Genomic DNA, 20685 nt, shown 5'->3' with positions numbered 1-20685 from the left:
CCCATTCTTAGAAAAACAGACATTAATATAATTCCAGTTGATTTCTACTCAACTTGAAAGGTCTTAGACACATAGAAACTTAGCAAATTCAAAAAATGTTGTTTATTCCAAAACTTAACCCTTTAGATGATAATAATCTATAGGATATGGAACTGTTTTTTGTAAGTGACAGGAAAACTTAGGGACACAGCTTTTGGAAATTACTGCTTGTTGCCTTAAATAGCATAGTTATGTTTCTCAGATCTGCTGTATAAATCCATTAATTACCAATTGTGTCTTTCAATTATAATACTCAATATAAGTGATGAGGTCAAGTTATAATGATGAATATTTAGATCTAATATTGGCCAGCCACCTCTAAAAATAGAAGAAAAAAATTAACCTTATAGACAAAAATGTAAAAATAAAGAAAAAAACTAGGGAAGGGTTAAATATAAAATGGCAATATGTATAGTTAGGAAAAGATGTGACTGTGAGATTGATCCTTAATAAGACATGTGAAATTTTCACACACTTGTGCAGTTCAAGCATGGGCTATATTTCAGATGAAGTTCTTAACTCATTAATGGATTAACATTTTTCCCATCTCCTGGCCTTTTAAAAAATTTTGCCTAGGGAATTCCCTGGCGGTCCAGTACTTAGGACTGCACGCTTCTCCTGCAGGGGGCACAGGTTCAATCCCTTGTGGGGGAACTAAGATATCCCGCAAGCCTTGCAGCCAAAAAAAAGTGAAATAAAATAAAATAAAAATTAAAACACTTTGTCTAGTGGGTCATATTTGTACTTACTAGCTTGATTTTTGTTATTAACCATATATCATAACATATGCTTCATCATATTCATTACAACTATAAGATGCTTCATTATACTGCAGACCAATTGCAAACTTATCATGTAGCCTGTTTTTTCCATGTTATACATATGTTACAATTTTGATGGCTAAATTCCATACTCAGTTGAATTTTAGAATCTGATTATAGAATTCAGATCAGTAACACTTATGTTCACTGTTAAAAATTCTCAGCCGGGCTTCCCTGGTGGCACAGTAGTTGGGAGTCCGCCTGCCGATGCAGGGGACATGGGTTTGTGCCCCAGTCCGGGAGGATCCCGTGTGCCGTGGGGTGGCTGGGCCCGTGGGCCATGGCCGCTGGGCCTGCGCGTCCGGAGCCTGTGCTCCGCAGTGGGAGAGGCCACAGCAGTGAGAGGCCCGCGTACCGCAAAAAAAAAAAAAAAAAAAAATTCTCAGCCTTCTTACAGATTTATATAAAATACATTTATCTCCTCTTTAAGCAGTACCATTATTGTGAGTTAACCACAGGGGTTAGCAAATTCTCTGTAAAGGGCCATATGGTAAATATTTTAGGCTTTGCAGGCAATGCAGTCTTTGTCACCTCTACTCAGCTCTGCTCCTGTAGTGTGAAAATAGCCATAGATAATAGCTAAATAAATCAGCATTGCTATGTTCCAAAATTTTATTTATGGACACTGAAATTTGGGTTTTATGTAATTTTCTTGTGTCATGAAATGTTGTTTTGATTTTTTTCTCAACTATTTAAAAATGTAAAAAAAATTCTAAGATTTCAGGGGTCGTAATTTGCTGGCCTCTGGTTAGTCAGAACATTTTTGAAGGTGTAAAGACAAACCAGTTGTTAAGGGCTGTGCATTCTAGAGTCACCATAAGCTGCCCTTGATGGGCAATCAGTGGGACATGTTCTTTAGCCATTTGTAGCTGTCAGGTTTCGTTTTGCTAATTATGCTTTAGAGCATATACATTCTCTAATCCTGTCTTTATAAATATCCCGTGTAATCTCCTCAAATATATTTGTATTTTAAAACTACAGATAAATAAAAATTAATTGTTGTCTTTTTCATAGTGCATTTGATTATGACACAGAAAATATGAATTCTGAAGATATTTATAGCTCTCTTAGAGGTGTCACTGAAGCAATTCAGAATTTCAGCTTCCGCAGTCAAGAAGATATGAATGAGCCATTGAAAAGGGATTCTAAAAAAGATGAAGGCGATTCAGTGAGTATTTGAACATTATTACATCGCACATGTTTTCATTAAGAGTTTTTGATTTTGTTTTATTTTTAAACTTTGCTTTCTGTCATTTTCAAAGATAATTTTCCAGGGGTCAGTTACTCAGTATTTACTGAGTATCTACCATGTGCCAGGCACTGTTCTGGGCAGAGTCGCTGCCCTCAAGTTCCTTGTATATTTTTGGGTAGAGATGAGTACTGTGGAGTTCTAGGTTAGAATGTAAAGTGAATCTATTTTAGATTAAGTTGTAAGGGAAGATGACATTTGCATTGAGACCTAAATAAAGCTGTACAAGATCTAGGAGAGAAGAATTCCATAAAAGAAGTAGCAAGTGCAAAGACATTTAGATGGGAGCAAGCTTTGTACAGTTGAGAACCAGGATGAAAGCCAGTATAGGAACATGGGCCAGATCACGTGGCTCTTGTAGGACAAAATAAGGTGTTCAGTGTAGTGATAGTGATTGTTTCATCAGTTTCTGCGGTTCCAGTTAAGAATGTTATGACCCATCTTTCTGACATTTGTGAGTATTATTGCTCAGTTTGTTACCCCGCCATTATACAAAAAAGTGGGGTTTTTTTACTCTGCTTCTTCTTAGACTTTTCTCTCACAGCTTAGACTTTTCTCAAAACAAGCTATCCCACCATTTCCTGTGGAATCTGTGGTTTCTCAGTGTTTACAAAATTATAGAACATTGCAATGCTTCAAATCTCGACAGGGCTCCCTGCTCTGCTTCCTGACTTCCTTCCTGCTATTGTTTTTCTCCCCGTGCCTGTATGGCAGATGAGCCTAGTAAACTGGATGCCAAAAACCTGCTTACCACTCGTATTTGAGGTTCCCTACCCCAAAAGCTGCCTATGGTACCAGTAACAGGTTAGTAAGAGTCACTGCTTAATTGAGACTTTCTCCCAAGTGATAGCAGGGTACAGTGTCAGGAGGCCAAGTAGTGGATTCTGGCAAAAGTGAGTTTGGCATTTACTCACTAGTCAGATTATCACTTCTAAGCCTCCATGTCTTCCTAAGGAAAATAGGGATATTACTGCCTACCTTAAAAATTATTATGCATATAATAAATCATATGACTCCATCCAGCCCAGACCTCTCTCCTGATTTCCAGATTCACACATCCAGCTGCCTGTTTGAACTCCTGATCTTTCCCATCTCAGTTGATAGCAATGCTAGTTGCTCAGCCAAAAACCTTGGACAGAACAGTTGTCCTCGTCTCATCTCTTTCTCATCCTCGCTTCTCGGTCCTGCAGGAAATCTGTTGACTCCATCTTCAAAATATAAGCCACAGTCTATACAGTAGACTTTTTTCCCTTTTTACCTCTCTGGCTTCATCTCCTACTACTCTCCTCTGCTTTAGCTACATGCTTCCTTGCTGTTCCTTCAACTTACTGGGCATGGGTTTTTTTTTTGCTCTGTTGGGTCTTTGTTGCTGCATACGGGCTTTCTCTAGTTGTGGCGAGCAGGGACTACTCTTGGTGTGGTGCACCGGCTTCTCACTGCAGTGGCTTCTCTTGTGGAGCACAGGCTCTAGGCGTGTGGGCTTCAGTAGTTGCAGCATGCAGGCTTCAGTAGTTGCAGCACGTGGGCCCTAGAGCTCGTGGGCTTCAGTAGTTGTGGTGTGCGGGCTCAGTAGTTGTGCTCGCAGGCTCAGTAGTTGTGGCACATGGGCTTAGTTGCTCTGCAGCATGTGGTATCTTCCCAGACCAGGGATCGAACCCGTGTCCCCTGCAGTGGCAGGCAGATTCTTAACCACTGCGCTGGGCATGCTTTTGCCTCGGGGCCTTTGTCTTGGCTCTTCCCTCTGCCTTAAACATTCTTCCTGCAGATAGCCATGGCCAGTTTCCTCACTTCCTCCAAGTCTTTGCTCCAGTAGCTTCTCAGTGACCACCCTATTTAATCTTCAGCCTCCTCTCTCCCACCTCGGCACTCATGATCCCTTTAATACTGTACTGCCTCCCATACCCTAATTACTCCTACTGTACCACATACTTTACTTATTCATTATGTTTTCTTAATGTCTCTGTCCTTCCACTAGAATGTAAACTTCATGAGAATAGACAGCATTCTCTCGTTTGTTCAAGAATATATCCCCAGTGCCAAGAATAATACCTAACATGGAAAAGACGCACAGCAAATATTTAAAGGATATTTGTGAAGCACCTAGCTAACGACTTGGCACAGAGTTGCTCAGTAGATGGTGGTAATGGTGATATTGATGATCACAATTGATATTTTGATAAGTATGTTAATGTGCCCGAACTCCATCAGGCATCCTTCCAAAAGTTATGCAGTCCTTTTGGGACGTTTTTATTTTTTCTTAAGTAGGCCTTTTTTTAATTTGTTTTTTTTATACTCTGTTGGACACACTGTCATTGTATAATTTACAACCTTAAGCTTTTAGTTCTGTGTTGCTAATGAAAGTGTTGCTAATGAAAGTCCTTTTGTATCTTTAACTGCCATAGAGAAACTGTTGCTAGTCACATTGTATATATTGCTTGATCAAGCCACTGGCAAGGAAACTATAGGAATCATTAGAGACAGGATTCTTTTTTTTTTTTAACATTTTTATTGGAGTATAATTGCTTTACAATGGTGTGTTAGTTTCTGCCTTATAACAAAGTGAATCAGTTATACATATACATATATCCCCATATCTCTTCCCACTTGCGTCTCCCTCCCTCCCATCTTCCCTATCCCACCCCTCTAGCTGGTCACAAAGCACCAAGCTGATCTCCCTGTGCTATGTGACTGCTTCCCACTAGCTATCTGTCTTACATTTGGTAGTGTATATATGTCCATATATACACTACCACTCTCTCACTTTGTCCCAGCTTACGCTTCCCCCCTCCCCTGTCCTCAAGTCCATTCTCTAGGAGGAGAGACAGCATTCTTTTACAGTTCTTATTTGCCCTTATGGCTGTGGTTTCTTTACATCTCTCTATAAAAAACTGTGACTTTTTGCATGTAAGTTTTAACTCATCATGTTGATTTCCATTACTTAATTTTTTTTTTTGGCTGGTTATTGTTACCTTTTTAAAATAGCCTTTGAAGCAGTAGGGAAATATCTTTTTAGAATTTAAAGAGATTTAAAAAGGAGTTAATTTGCTCTGCCTTCCCCTTCCCATTAATAGACATGTGGCGGTCCTGGGATGTCTGACCCAAGAGCAGGAGGTGATGCTACTGACTCAAGCCAAACAGCCCTTGATAATAAAACTTCATTGCTCCATTCGATGCCTGCTCACTCCTCTCCACGCTCTCGAGACTATAATCCGTATAACTACTCAGATAGCATCAGTCCCTTCAATAAGTCTGCCCTCAAGGAAGCCATGTTTGATGATGATGCTGACCAGTTTCCTGATGGTATGTCCTGGGTCCTGCTGCTACTGTCTGTGTTTTGGAGGACTGATAATCAACGAAGCAAATGAAATATGCATGCTCTTTTATTGTAACTCCCTAAAAAGTAAGGATCTTTGGGGGTGGGAACGTTCTCTCCCATCTTCTAGGAGCTCATTTCTAGTGGTTTGGTGGTTTTCTGACCCTGAATAAGAGACAGATTAATCATCCTAATATCATCCTTGAAATCAAGAAAACCTCAGTGACCTCCCAGAAACAACTGAAACCAGTTGTAGCTTATAAATTTAGTCTATCTCTAGACACATTTCATTTAGTTATTAATTTTTATACCAGAATGACAGAACCCTCTGAAAGGATACCATTCTTTACAATAGCCTTTTGAGTGTGAAGTCATAAACTCTTTAATAAGATACATTCAAGAACCAAATATGGGAAAAGCTACCATTAAGATTTGGAGTTGGCTTAGGTCTGAGCTCTGACACTATGCTGCATCACCTGGGAAGTTGGTTGACCTTCCTGAATCTCACTTGTCCCTAGGTTGGAGATGCTATGTTACCTGCCCTTCTGATCACAGTATGCAGTAAGGTTTGGATAAGGTGTATAAGAACTGACTATAAAGTACAGAACACTGTAAATGTTTTACTTATTTTTAATAGTAAGGAGTTACATTCTTTTCCTCTACAAATTACATGATCCATTAATTCTTTTCTTAAGTAATGTATAGTAATATATAACTTTATGTAAATAAACTTGAAAGTCTCCCCCTCAACACTCTCATGATTTCATACTTAGGTAATTTCTGATTTTCCCTTTATTCCCTCAGTGTTGCTGTCAGTGAACATATTTCTGCATAAAATTTATGTACACATACAGGTAATTCTAAGAGATTTCTAGGGGTAGAATTGCCCAATTAAGGGATATCTGTAAGTTTGTTTTGAGAGTTACTACCAATTACCAACTCAAAACACTTGGCCAGTTTAAGTAGTACTGATTTCCTCACCAACCCAGAATGTTTAAGTGTTTTTATTTTTTGTCATTGTGATGGATATAAAATAAGTCATCCTAATGAGCATTTCCTTAATTGTTAGGAAGACTGAGAAATTAGATATCAGATTATTTTTTAATTTTTCTAATTTTGATGAATAGAAAAATATCTTCACTTCTGAATTTCTTTGATCACTAATGAGGTCAATGAATCATATTTTGGCCAACATGTCATGTTAAGAGACTTAATATATCACATATATCACAAAGGCAAAATTATGACAACATACCAAACTGTCTAAATTACATAAGAATCTATAAAATCGCCACAATTATGCACTTTGGTGTATTTTAATCTATCATAAGTAGTTGACTATGCTGTTGAGGTTTAGTCATGATAGCAGCATAACAGAAGTGTATGAATTGGACCTAGCAGCAAAGTGCCCTTGGAACCCTGCATAGTAGCAACAGCCTGGTGATTGAGACCTAGCTTTAGCAGCTTAATTTAAATTGGTTTTAAAGTATTTATGCACAGAGGTCACAACTGACATTTCTTGCTTCGGCTCCGCTATATATATGTATATCTCACATATATATGCACTATATAGGTATATATATATATATATATATATATATATATATATATATATATGTAGGGTTTTTTTTTAAGTATTATTTCAAAATAGTCAAAAGCTTAAAAGTTGGGAGTACAGTAGAAGGAACTTTTTCTTGAACAATCTGAGAGTAAGTTGCCAAACTGACGCTCCATCACTTCAAATACTTTAGGACATACTTTCTATAAACAAAGACAGTCTCCTGCATAATTACAATATATTCATCAAAGTCAGGGAATTATCAGTGCTACATTAATAACTATCCATCCTTAGAGTTTTTCCACTTGTCCCGATAATATCTTATAGTGGAGTATCCAGTTCAGAATGTCTGTTGCATTTAATCATCACGTCTCCTTCAGTGTTCAGTCTTTTCTTGGCTTTCATGACCATGGCACTTTTGATGGTTAAAGGCCAGTTATTTTGTAGCATTTCCCTCAATTTAGGTTTGTCTGATGTTTCTGATGATTGGATTCAGATTTTGTACTCTTGGCATCAGTATCACAGAAGTGTCAGTGCATCTTTCAACTAACACATGATTTCCCTTTGCCCCAAGATTGGTGATGTAATTTTGATCACTTGATTATGGTGCTGCTAACAGGCTTCTCCACTATGAAGTTACTCATTTTGTAATTAATAAGTGTTTTGTGGAGAGGTACTTTAAAACTGTAAATATCCTGTTCCTCATTAAACTTAAATTTTATTTATTTTAAAAAAATAAATATTTATAACTGTACAGACACATAGTTTCCTGTTGTATTCAATGGGCTATAATGATTAACTGTTTTTATTTATTTTGATGCTCAAATTGTCCTTAATTTGACCATCAAGATCCCATTCAAGCTGGCTTTTGTGTCCTTTTAACATGTCCCCATTCTTACATTCTGACACAGCAAAATCTTATACCGTCCTTGCTTCAGTCCTGGGATCAACCATTTCTCCAAGGATCGATCCTTGGTTTCTTTTAACAGAAAATGGTCTTTAAAGACTAAAGTCTGGGCACTAGGTGTACTCAATGCTGGTGGGACATCACTACTCCCCAGACCTCTTAAGTGACTAGAGCTAAGGAGTGTGTGTGTGTATGCACGTACGTGTGTATACACACGTGCACGCTGATTTATATCTATTGCTGTATCTGTCAAAAGCTATGTGTTTATACCAGTAACTCCAATTCTAGTCTAGCACCATAAGGTTAATTTTAGTTTCTCCCTTTCCATATTAATAACCCCCTGTGAGAAACCTGACTTCCGTTATCTTGAATATACTTACTTATTTGATCAATCCTCCTGTGTGCAGCCAGTTCTCCATCTCTGCCACCACCTCCTCACCTGCGCGGATGCACTTCCCACCCTGCTGGGCTCTACCATTCCACCCTCAACTTCCTTGGCCTCAATGCCATTCTGCTTGGGCTCTGACACATCACACCTGGTTGCCACTACATGTGGACTCACTTCTTGTTCTAGCTGAGCTCTTGAAACCCTATCTTTCCCACTCTCACATGTGGAAACCCTCCATACTCTGCCTGGGAATCTGTCCCCAGGCCTGTAATTTTGATAAATGGAAAAATATCTTCATTTTATGAGATTGAGGAATTGTGTTTTTACCAGTTTCTCATGTTGAGGCTTGATATATCACAAGTACCACAAAGCCAAAATTATGACAACTTAGCAAGGTCACCCCCTTATTGTCTAATTCTCTTCTGCTTTACTAAGAATCATATATTTCTCATTTGTTAAAGGAAAATATCTTTGGAAATTATATAACTGAAACCTAACTGGGTAGAATATTTTTGAACTTGAGAACGTTATTTCTTCACAGCATAATACTTGATTGACTTCTGAAACATTTGAAGATAGATAAGCCTTCAGTTACACCAAAATAGTAGTTGTTCCAAGCTTCATATAGCAATTGTTTTCATTTACTGTCTATTTTCTTTTTTAAGTTTGAGGTGGGGAAGACCTTATTTGACATTATTTTATTGTAAACATTGCTGACATTATCTTTTTTAACATATTGACCTCCATTTTGCTGTTTTAATTTTTCTTTTATGCCCTGCCCCCAAGTAAAATTTCTCCTTATTTTGTTTTTAAAATATAAAACTTTTGGCAGGAGATAATTATTTTGTTCAAGTAGGAATTTGTTTTAAAATTCTGAGACTTATTAAGTATCTCTCTTACTCAGATGTGTCTGTACATATTACAGACAGATACACACATTAGTGATACATTTATCAAAACTAACAAGTCAAACCCACTAATGGCCAGTTCTAATTATGACCTTTGTAAAGTTTACCAGGGACTATAATATTCCAGAATATGTACTACCTCTAGTGAGGGTGATACTGTTATTCAAGGGAGACTCATATTTCAGGCCCAGGTCCTCACCATGACCCTAGGAAGTGCGTGCTATTTTCCCATTTTACTGATGAGAAAACCCAGCCTCCACAATAATTGAGAGTGTGCTCCTATCACACAAAGGCTATGGGGCAGAGGCTTGGTGAGACTCCAGAGCCTGTGTTCTTTTCACAGAACAACAACGCTTCTATGTGTCAGAAGAGGAAATATAGTTGATTATACTTTATCTTAATTAATTCAGTACGTTAGGTTTATCTCGTTTGTATGACATAAATAGTTCAGTTTTTAACAAATAATTTATGTGCTTTCTTTGGCAGAAGTTATTTTCCTGTCAGTCATCTGTCCAGACCATTATATGACAAGTCATTTCTAATTATCTTCTAGAGTAATTACAAAGCCTATATTCATGAAGAGGAGAACTGAGTTCCTTTGAAACAAAGCATTTTCTTGAGATTTCCCTTGATTCAGCTGAAATAAAATATACTCTTATCAGAATGATTTTATGACATCTTTGAAAGTCTGATAATGTAACTTCACAGGAGTGATTTTTGAGTGGTTTATAGAGATGTATTGATCCTGCTGCAGTAGTTCTTGTTAAGCCAGCAATATTGTTCTAATGTTGGTCTATACAAATGAAATTATTATAAGACAGTTTTTATTCTCCAAGTTAAGATCTTTGAACTCAAATTTCTCATTTTTCATGGTTTTGCTCTGCATTTTGCAGAGGTTCTTCCTGATCTTCCAAAACCCTAATTTAGTTCTCCTCAGTGATCATTCTTTCCAGATTATCTCAAGTTTTTAAATTCAGTAATCACATTTTGTGCTTTGTGTATGAGTGTTTGGGGACCAGAAGTTCTTCATGCTCTTATTATAGTTCCACAAAAGTTGTCCTAACAAACTTCCTTTTTATAGGCAGTGAATATTATCATTACATTTTGGTTCAATTTCCCTTCCCTATCATCTGTTAGTTTTGTTCCAGTAGAAGTCATCTGTTCTAGTAGTTCAGCTTGATTTCCTTTCCTCAGTTTTCTGAATCCTCTTAAGTGAAATATAACTTTTCTTTCCCTACTTGTAGTTGTGGGTTCCCTGAGACCTATAATGTCAGGCCATTGGTATCTCTAGGTCAGTGGCTAACCAGCTGGCAGGATGAGGCACAGTAGCTTCTGTTTTTATGGACCAGTTGTGAACCATCTGGCAAACTACAACCTCAAAGTTCATTTTTGGGAAAAGTGCTCTTTCCTCTTGAGCATTTCCTTTTGTAGGCAGCAACCCTCTCCAAAAGGCCAGCATACTCATGCCAAGTGAAGCCACGGAGAACACAGCTCCACAGTGTTAGCTGTCTTTCCTGGAGACTTGGCAGAGGGAGTGACCCCAGGTGTACCTTCTAGTCTCAGGCACCATGTTCTGTGATTATTTTATTCCAGAGAATGAGTTAGAAGGGAAAAGAATCTATGGCACAAGCTCAAGCAAATGCCGGCACAAGCTCAAGCAAATGCCTGCCCAAGTCCCTCAAACCTGAATTGATCATGTATTTTATCATCAAAAGAATTTAGGAAGAACTCTGGTATTTTCTAATGTTCTAATGTGAGCTTTTGGATTTAACTGTCTTTCCTACAAAGATTTCTCAAAGCATTATCTGATGACTTCGAAAAATAAACAATGTGTCCTTTAACATTCATAAAATTCATGAGTTCATAATTATACTTTAAAAAAAGAAAGCAAAAACAAATGAAAACTCCTTGATAACCACTGGGCCCAACTCTTGACTTAGAAATTTAAAGGGAAATATATTAGGTATTCTGCCTTTTCTATCAAACTGCATTTCAGGGCAATCAAAATAGCTCTAGTTGATAAACTCACTCTCAAAGAAGAATTCCAACCCATTTTTAACTCCTAATAAAATAATTGATTTACCAACATCAGTGGGTGAAATCATTAGTTAAAAGGTTGAAGGGGAACTTTACAACGGTGGGATCAAGTTATTACCAGTTAAATCCAGTGATCATTTATTAGTATCGCTGAAAATTGAGTACCCAGACACTGTGAGCCTCCTAGCATGACAACATAGAAGTGCATGCTGAAGTGTGTAAGGATGAAATGATACATTTGGGATTTGCTAAAAATTTTTCAGAAAAAAAGTTGGGGGAGGGTACAAAGATGATGTAAGAATGGTAAAATCTTAATAATTTTTAAATCTGGGTGATGGGCACATGGGGATTCATTATACAATTCTCCTGTGAATTTTTATTATAAATGGTTTTAAACTAGCATTGAGGTTTTGGGGATGACAAATGGAAAAGAATATTACTTGGTCATTTTTCTTTGTTTTGGGGGTTTTTTTTACAAGCAACTTTCTGTTTGTGTTCATGATGTTATAACGTTGTCATCCCCATACTTGTGAAAGTTGACCTATAAAGTTACAGAATTAACATCATGTCCTTATGACAGATCTTTCCCTAGACCATTCTGACCTGGTTGCAGAGTTATTGAAGGAGTTGTCTAACCATAATGAACGTGTAGAAGAAAGAAAAATCGCCCTCTATGAACTCATGAAACTGACACAGGAAGAATCTTTCAGTGTTTGGGATGAACACTTCAAAACAATATTACTTTTATTGCTTGAAACCCTTGGGGATAAAGAGGTAAAACGGCAGAATATGTAAGCAATAGCCTGTTTTTCCTGTCTTGGATTGCCTGTCATTGCCTATTAATCAAGTGCTACACAGATTTGGAAATTGGGAAAATGAGTCTTTTCTGCTGCTTCTTTCTGCCTGAAATTTTCACTGTAAAGTACTTTTTCTTCCCAACCAAGCAGCTCAGTGATTTTCAACAGTTGACAACAGGGAAAATGAAAGGTTGCTGACAAAATTTTTATAGGAGAGTACTTTTTTTTGCATATTTGAATTAGTTGTTCAAAAGTAAAACTTCCTTTTTAATAGAATGTAGTGGTTCTTGGTTTCTTTAAGAAGTATTAGTTTTCAACTAGAGATGTGAAAACTTAATTGTGTAATATACCGCATATTTTATGCAGTTGTCTACAATTCCCCCAACCCATATTAAGACCCTTAAGTTACAGAAATGGAAAATATAAAGATCGTCTACAACCCAAAATATTAAATACATTAAAATATTTCTTCTTAGCCTACAATCAGGGCTTTGGCATTAAAGGTTTTAAGAGAAATCCTAAGGCATCAACCAGCAAGATTTAAAAACTATGCAGAACTGACTGTCATGAAAACACTGGAAGCACATAAAGATCCTCATAAGGAGGTAAGTGACCTGACAGTACTTCTGATATTATTGCATGAAACATACAAACGTTGTTTGAACGTACTCTTAGCAAGCATTTTCTTAATGTTCAAGGTAGTATCTGATTGAGAAGCAAACATATAATCTTTTCTGTTTAACTAATTATATTGATACCATGGCCTTTTACCTAAAATAGGTGAGCTCTAGGATATAATTTATATGATTTCATTTTCTCCTATAATTCACTTTTAGATTTCCATTTAGAGTTCACCAATCTTAACTTCACTTTCCATTTACCAATAAGAATTTGTTTTTTTTAAATAACTAATGAAGATAAGAATCATTGTTATTTTAAAGTGGTAAATTGCCTATAGGAGCTAGATGTCTGTTAAAAGTTTACTCAGAAAAACAATGAGTACAGCTTTCCTGAAAGAGTCCTGTAAACCTGTCTTGTTACATTATAGTCAGGATATCCCCATCATGACCAATGACACTGATGAGATAATCAGTGAGATGAGATAATCATAAGGACTTTCATTAAAATAATTAGAAAAGCAAGTTTCAAATAGGGACTGCAACTCTAAGAGAAAGCATCAGAGCAATACATAAGCAAAAGACAAGTCAAAAAAAGAAAGTTAAAACAGCAGTGAGACAAAATAGATTAAAGTTAAGTATAAGATTTAAAACTGTAAAACTCTCAGAAGAAAGCATAGGTGTGAATCTTTGTTACCTTGGGTTAGGCAATAGTTTCTTAGATACAATACCAAAAGCAGAAATAATCAACAAGGAAAAAAAGAGTAAATTGAACTTTATCAAAATTAAAAACTCTTGTGCTTCAAAGGATGCTCTCAGGAAAGTGAAAAGACAACCCATAACATAGGAGAAAATTTTTGCAAATCATGTCTGATAAGGGACTAACCACCATAATATATAAAGAACTCTCATAACTCAACAATGAAAAGGTAAATAACTCAGTTTTTCAGCGAGCAAAGGATCTGAGTTGACATTTCTTCAAAGAAGATATACAAATGGCCAATAAGCACATAAAAGGATTCTCACCCTCATTAGTCTTTAGGGAAATGCAGCTAAAAACACAATGAAATACCACACTTCACACACATGAAGAAATGTTGGTGAGGATATGAAAAAATCGAAACCCTCTGGGTAATTCACTTTTTAGAAGCTGTGACTGTGAATCTTACAGGAGAGTGAGCCATAACTTTTAAATCTACCTGGATTTTTAATCCGATTTTTTAAAAAATCCACTTGGTGTTTAGTAGTGGTACATGTGTAACATCTTGCTGAAGGCTTAAAAAAGCTATGTAATATTTGTACTTTAGTTATCCACCTTCTGACCTAAATAAGGCCTTGTAGCATACCAGTTTTTACCAAAGATAAAATTGACATTCTTAAGCTGTTAGAGCTGAAATTAGCCCTAGGTCTTCTGACTTGCAGTGTATTTTCCACTATACCTTTCTAAGTACCTCTCACAGATTGAGAACACAAATGAGACAATACCAAAGTAGCAGCAAAAGCAATAATTTTTACATGTTTTCAAGACCATCTTTAGAGATTACAGCTTCCAATAAAAATATAGATAACTGTTTCTTCTCTTCATTGCAGAACCAGTGTTTTACCCTCCCCAAGTCCAATATAGAAGGAAAGAAAATCATTATGAACAGTAGGGGAAATAGCCTGTTAACTTGATAACATATTAATGAAATGATTTTTATTTTATTTTGTTAATAACTTGATAAAAGGCACAAGCCCTCCTGGAGTTGAGGGTCCTAACAATGAGCAGGGTCTCAGCGTGGCTGATGCAGAGGACTCCAGTCACAGTGTAGTCTAGGTGGACAGAGCCTCCACTCCCCTGCAGAACTAGACCACAATATCATGTTAAAGTTGCTTTTAATCACTGAATCAAGCCAACATTAAGAGAACACAAATGAAGGAAGAATGATGTAAAAAAGCACCATGTTTCCATCTTCTAGCTTCAACAGTTATCAAACCTGTTTTATCTGTACCCTCACCTTTTATGTTTGTTTGTTTAGTGTTTTCAAAGAAAATCCCAGATATCACGTCCTAGGACTTATTTCATGAAATGTATACATCCAGGCCACAGTATACGTTTTACAAAATTACTTCCCTGCTAAATGTTGACCTCTTTGTTTTAGGTGGTGAGATCTGCTGAGGAAGCTGCGTCAGTGTTGGCCACTTCAATCAGTCCGGAGCAGTGCATCAAAGTGCTTTGTCCCATCATCCAAACTGCAGATTACCCAATTAATCTGGCTGCAATCAAAATGCAAACAAAAGTGATAGAGAGAGTTTCCAAGGAAACCCTTAACCTGCTTTTGCCAGAGATTATGCCAGGCCTAATACAGGTAAGCAGCAAAGCTTGGAGGAATAAGCTATGTGTGATACATTTGGGACTCAGTTATTTTAGGCACTTGCCAGGCAACACTAGTGGCATGACCAAGCCTTCCTGCTGTCTTAGGTGTTCGGAGCAAAGACTTTCTGTAATTAGCTGTGTGTGTGTGTGGTAGAATATACATAACATAAAACTTACCATTTAGGGCTTCCCTGGTGGCGCAGTGGTTGAGAGTCCGCCTGCCGATGCAGGGGACACGGGTTCGTGCCCCGGTCCGGGAAGATCCCACATGCCGCGGAGCGGCTGGGCCCGTGAGCCATGGCCGCTGAGCCTGTGCGTCCGGAGCCTGTGCTCCGCAACGGAGAGGCCACAACAGTGAGAGGCCCGCGTACCACAAAAAAAAAAAAAAAAAAAAAACTTACCATTTAGCATGGTAACTTACCATTTAATGTGGTTTTTTTCTATGCATACAAACCCATACATATAAATACTTCTAAAAAATGGGATCATATTTTGTAACATGCTTTGCTTAACTTAATCATAGATTGTGAACTTTTTCCATCCAATAAATAATATCCTATAATGTAATTTTAATGACTAATATTACATAGTATGTATATTAAGATCCCTCCTGAAGAGCGTTAATCATTCATTTCTTTGTGCTTCTATAGTATTACCTTTGTGACTGTTCTAAGCCGAATACTACTAAATTGTGAGGTCCTTGAAGATAAGATCCAAATCTTTTCCTTTCTTACCTGTGCTTTGGTGCTAAGAACAGAATATACATAATAGGTGTGTGTCATACATACAGTGGGTACTGAATAAATGTTTGTTGGATGAATAACTTAGAGTAATGGTAGGGATGGGCCAGATGTTAAGATTAATTCAGCCTGGATTACAGGAGTACCTTGACTGCCAGGCCAAGGAGTTTAGGTTTTATTCAATAGTGAGGAGCTGTTGAATTCACTACAGCTGAATGCTTTAGGAAGGTTAATTCAGAGACTTTGGCAGGGTGGATTGGCAGAGGGGCAGCCCCAGAGTCAGAGGATTGCAGCTTTCCAAGCTAAGTAAGAAAGAACCTGATAAGGAAGTCTGACAGTGGAGTGGGGATGCCGAAGGGGAGGTGGAGGAGGGAAGGGCACGTCTCTGCCTGAAAAGGTGAGAAATTAACTTTGTCCAGTCAGGAAAGCTCTGTCTCCTCAGCATACTTGGGATCTCCTCTTTGAGTTGCACGTCTGTCTCTGGAATGGTACTTTCCTCAGATCCTGCAGGAGTGCTAACAAGGACTTTTCTTCCCAGGGTTATGATAATTCGGAGAGCAGTGTTCGGAAAGCTTGTGTCTTCTGCCTGGTGGCTGTTCATGCGGTAATTGGTGATGAACTAAAACCACATCTCAGTCAGCTCACTGGCAGTAAAGTAAGTAGTGCTGCTCTGTTCTAAAGATGGTGGCTGTGGGTCCTTCTTCAAAATTTAGTTCTTTGAGTGTGTTAAAGAGTAAATTTGGGGGCTTCCCTGGTGGGGCAGTGGTTGAGAATCCGCCTGCCAATGCAGGGGACGTGGGTTTGAGCCCTGGTCCAGGAAGATCCCATATGCTGTGGAGCAGCTAAGCCCGTGTGCCACAACTGCTGGTCCTGCACTCTAGAGACCGCGAGCCACAACTACTGAAGCCCGCGTGCCTAGAGCCCATGCTCCACAACAAGAGAAGCCACCGCAATGACAAGCCCAAACCACAACGAGGACTGGCCCCTTTTCGCCGCAACTAGAGGAGGCCTGCGCGCAGCAATGGGGACCCAGCACAGCCAAAAGTTAATTAATTAATTTAAATAAAAAGAGTAAATTTGTTATTCGGATTTTAATTAAGCTTTGCGAATCCAACTTATTCCTCTTACCGTTTGCAGTTTAGCTGTTTGTACTTTCACATCTGTTACTCAGGTGAGGTCAGCGGTTTGGTAGGGTGGTTGGTAGACTGCTGTGAAAAAAATGCCTACAGCTTCTGGTTATTTATTGATCACCAACTGACTCTCCTCATTCCCACACCGAAATCCTTACCCCCAAGGGCTGTTTAATTAAGAATAAATAATAGTTATATATCCATGGATTTATATGTCCCCAAATATGGAAAAATTGAACATTAAAAAAATTTTCCTTTATGAACTATGATAATCAAGTATTTGTTTTTCCTCTTTCTGTTCTTATCATGATCACAATAAATGTTTAACTTTGATTTGTTATGTTAAAATAAATTTTCCAATTAGTCCTTAAGATGCAAAAAAACACAAAATCAGTCTTGCTTTCTTCATTTCTTTGATACTATCAAAACCTTGAAATTTGTTCTAAGGGGTGAGGATAAACTATGATTGTTGAATTATGGTTTATGAACCAGTTAACTGGCAAGACACTCACCTTCATATAAAAAGTTTCCCCAAATCCTAACAGTTGTCATTACTATAATCAAATTTATTTTTTAAGTAGCAAAGGGAAGAAAAAATACATAGAAAGAAAAAGAGCTCAGGTGTATACCTTACAATAAATACCTATACAAGTTATAGATAGATTAAAGCAGTGGTTCTAGGGACTTCCTGGAGGTCCAGTGGTTAACACTCTGTGCTTCCACTGCAGGGGGGCACAGGTTTGATCCCTGGTCAGGGAACTCAGATTCCACATGCTGTGTGGCGTGGCTGAAAGAAAGAAAGAAAGAGAAAGCTGTGGTTCTTAACCTTTTCTGTGTTACAGACCACTTTGAGCTTTAGCTATAATCTCATCCCAAGAAAAATAAATGCATACAGATAAATTTTACGCATAGTTTCATGGGTGCGGGGGGCGTTCAGTGAGCCTCTGAATCTTGTGGACACCAGGTTTAAAAACCCTTCGGTCAAAGACAATGTTAAAAAAGCAAACTTTGAACAACAAAGTGGTTTTCAGAGAAAAATGTATCCTGAGTTTTGTCATAAATTTAAGTTAGGTCCTGATAATCCAGAGTTGTCTGTAGAAGAATTAAAATTCAGCACTTTACCAGAATACTAGGCAGCCAGTAGTAATGTTGCATGTGAAGACAGTAAGTAGGAAAAATATCTGAGAATGACATTAGGTGAAAAAAAAGTAGAAAACAGAATTGGATGTGCTTTGATTCCAAACTATAAAAATATGATCTCATACAATAACGACTGCAAAATGACACAGAGAAATCAAAAACATTCTTGTTAGGAGAGCAGTGACGTAGTTGTCTGAGATCTTGGGTGCTGGAGCCCAAGTGCCTAGTTGCCTCTCCTGGCCCACTTCTCTCTACCCCTGTGACCTTAGGCAGGGATGGCACATCCTGTATCTCGATTTCCTCATCTGTAAAATGTTGTGAAGATAAAAAGAGAGAATTTAAGGCAGTATATTGTATAGCACATACTGCTCAAATGTTTATCATTATTGTCTTGATGGTGACTTCTTTTTCTAAGTTTTGTATGTTATCACTATAACATTTTTTGAAAAGGCATGCTAGAATACTGTCCTGAACAAACTGAGACTTAAAATTTTTTTTTGAAATTCTTAATTATCAACAGTAACTGGGGCATTATAATAACCCCTCAGTCTAAAATATCTTTTGAAGCTCACATATGTATAATTTTTTTTAATGAGCATCTTACAATAATTTAGAGCAGCTTTCTCAAATGACGTGTTTGGCTTGAATCTGCAGATGAAGCTACTGAATCTTTACATCAAACGCGCACAAACAGGTTCTGGAGGAGCTGATCCCACTACTGATGTTTCTGGACAAAGTTAGTGAAGCTGATGGAAGTGAACCAGGTCTCTCAAAGAAAGGACAGACAGACCACCCTCATCAATGAAAGGAAATTTTCAAATACATCTTTTGGAAGTTACCATTGTTTCCCAGTTTTAGTTTTTTGTTTTGTTTTGTATTTTCTGTCTGCATGTAACTTTTATGATAGTTATTCCAAATTCAAAAGAAGCAGTATTAACATCAGTTGGTCAATACAAAGTAATTTTTAATCTAATTCATCATTTCACATGTTTTACTTCTTTGTCCTCCCATTAACCTTTGCCAGTGTTATGACTGTATACATTTTTTAAAATGCTGGTTAAACAGGAATGCTTAAAGCTTTAAAAGTTTAACAGTCTAAAACATTTTTTGGCCTTTATTCAAATGCAGAATAATATTTTTATTGCTACTTTGAGTTTTGTTCCGTATCATGTCCTATGCTAGAAATATTGAAATGATGTGAAATAAAGCAGGACTAATCTGAACTACAGCTGGACTCTGTTGGTGTGATGGTGATACACGTCATTAATTAGTTGCAACTTCTTTGGGGTGATCTGTAGTTTAAAACTAAGACCTCAAAGAAATGTTACAGAATCAGCCAGTTCTGTAAGGCTGATATCCTTTGTTGGTTGTTGATCTTGCCATCTTTATTTAAAACCATGTCCCCTCTATGATCCCTTAAGAAAGCTGTACCAAATCATCAGCCTGTGTTTTTCCTGTTACTTATTGAAATAGAAGGTTTCATTGCAGGGTTTTTTGGTTTGTTTATCTTTGTTGTGAATGATGCTTTTTTTATTTATTAATATCAAATTCACTTATGAATAAACTTGATAATGGAAACATAAAAAAAAATCAAGTGCATGTGTGTCCTTGACCGTCTTCTGTTCTCATTTAATAAACAAACTAATTATTGAGACATGGGAGTCGACAGCACCTTTTCTTTAAATGGTGGAACCTGGTTTCCTTTTACCATGAAATTGTCTTACTTGAAAACATTGATCCTGATGAGAGAGAAGATGGTGCCAAGGTTATTATCTTTGTATAATGGGCTCAAATTCTCTACCTCTTCAGGGCTAATACTTTTAACTGAGCTGCTGCCTATAGTGTCTTTTGGAAAACTATTAAAAGGGTGATTTTCTGTTACTTTTTAACAAATTTTTTTAATCACCTTTTGCTACACCTCTTATTTTCATGTGCAACCAACTTTCAAAAATTACCAGTTTTGGTGGAAGGCAAATTTGGTAATTTGGAACCAGGATACTAATGATTTCTCATCTTGACTTTTTAAAAAATCCTAACATAAAGTGAATTTGACTGGAAAGGCAAATACCTATTAGGGAGGCAATTTGCTTTTGTTACAGAGTTATCTGTACTTTCTTTGTTTAATCAAAAAAATGTAGAAATGTATGTAAAGAATTTAAGGCAAGAGTTCTGAATGGATGATTTGTGATAGGCTTTTACCTTCCTTCCTTTTTGTTCTAGCAGCAGGAAAATAGTTTCTCTATATCCCCCCCTTTATCTGTAACAATTTTGTTTTCTACTGTTAATTACATTGTGTATTTATAGTTCTATGCTTACTGTTGTGCATATACTGGCAATAAAACTGTACATAACATTACTTGAACAAATTAACAATGTATATCAGTTGTTTTTCCGTCTCACTGTGTGACAAGTCACTTATCTCATAACTAGGTTTTTTAAAATGTTTAGAAAGTCCTGTTTCCGTGGTATTCTCATGAATTTGTAAGTACATCCAAGGAGAAAAGATCTGTCAGGAGTAGCAGCCACAGTCCAATGTATATAGCTCTATATGCATGTATATATTATAGCTTATCGTTAAAAAGAAAAGGTATTTTAAACATTGAACTCGTCTCAGTAATGCTTTATGTTCCACGACCTTTAGTATGTTTTATAATCATTTTGGATCTAAACATTGATCTAATTTTG

General features: G+C 37.2%; 1 protein-coding gene across 19 annotated transcripts in view; it reads left to right on the top strand.

Annotated features, from left to right (window-relative positions):
- Positions 1–20370, top strand: part of CLASP2 (cytoplasmic linker associated protein 2) — a 177246-nt gene extending 156876 nt beyond the window's left edge. For 18 of the 19 annotated variants that reach the window (XM_027088246.1, XM_027088243.1, XM_027088245.1 and 15 more), the window contains 7 exons: positions 1875–2028; positions 5181–5409; positions 11801–11994; positions 12494–12622; positions 14776–14982; positions 16269–16385; positions 18655–20370. In XM_027088246.1, the coding sequence (XP_026944047.1) occupies positions 1875–2028; positions 5181–5409; positions 11801–11994; positions 12494–12622; positions 14776–14982; positions 16269–16385; positions 18655–18741 (1117 nt within the window). In that variant the 3' untranslated portion in view covers positions 18742–20370. Of the gene's footprint in view, positions 1–1874; positions 2029–5180; positions 5410–5940; positions 7741–11800; positions 11995–12493; positions 12623–14775; positions 14983–16268; positions 16386–18654 lie in introns of those variants that run through there. The other variant, XM_027088249.1, reaches the window with a different exon arrangement.
- Positions 20371–20685: the final 315 nt, after the last annotated feature.

Source organism: Aethalodelphis obliquidens, unplaced genomic scaffold (assembly GCF_003676395.1).
Source record: "Aethalodelphis obliquidens isolate GAN/ISIS:26980383/991018 unplaced genomic scaffold, ASM367639v1 scaffold62, whole genome shotgun sequence".
Classification (NCBI taxonomy): Eukaryota; Metazoa; Chordata; class Mammalia; order Artiodactyla; family Delphinidae; genus Aethalodelphis; species Aethalodelphis obliquidens.
This window is presented reverse-complemented; position numbering and strand designations above follow the sequence as displayed.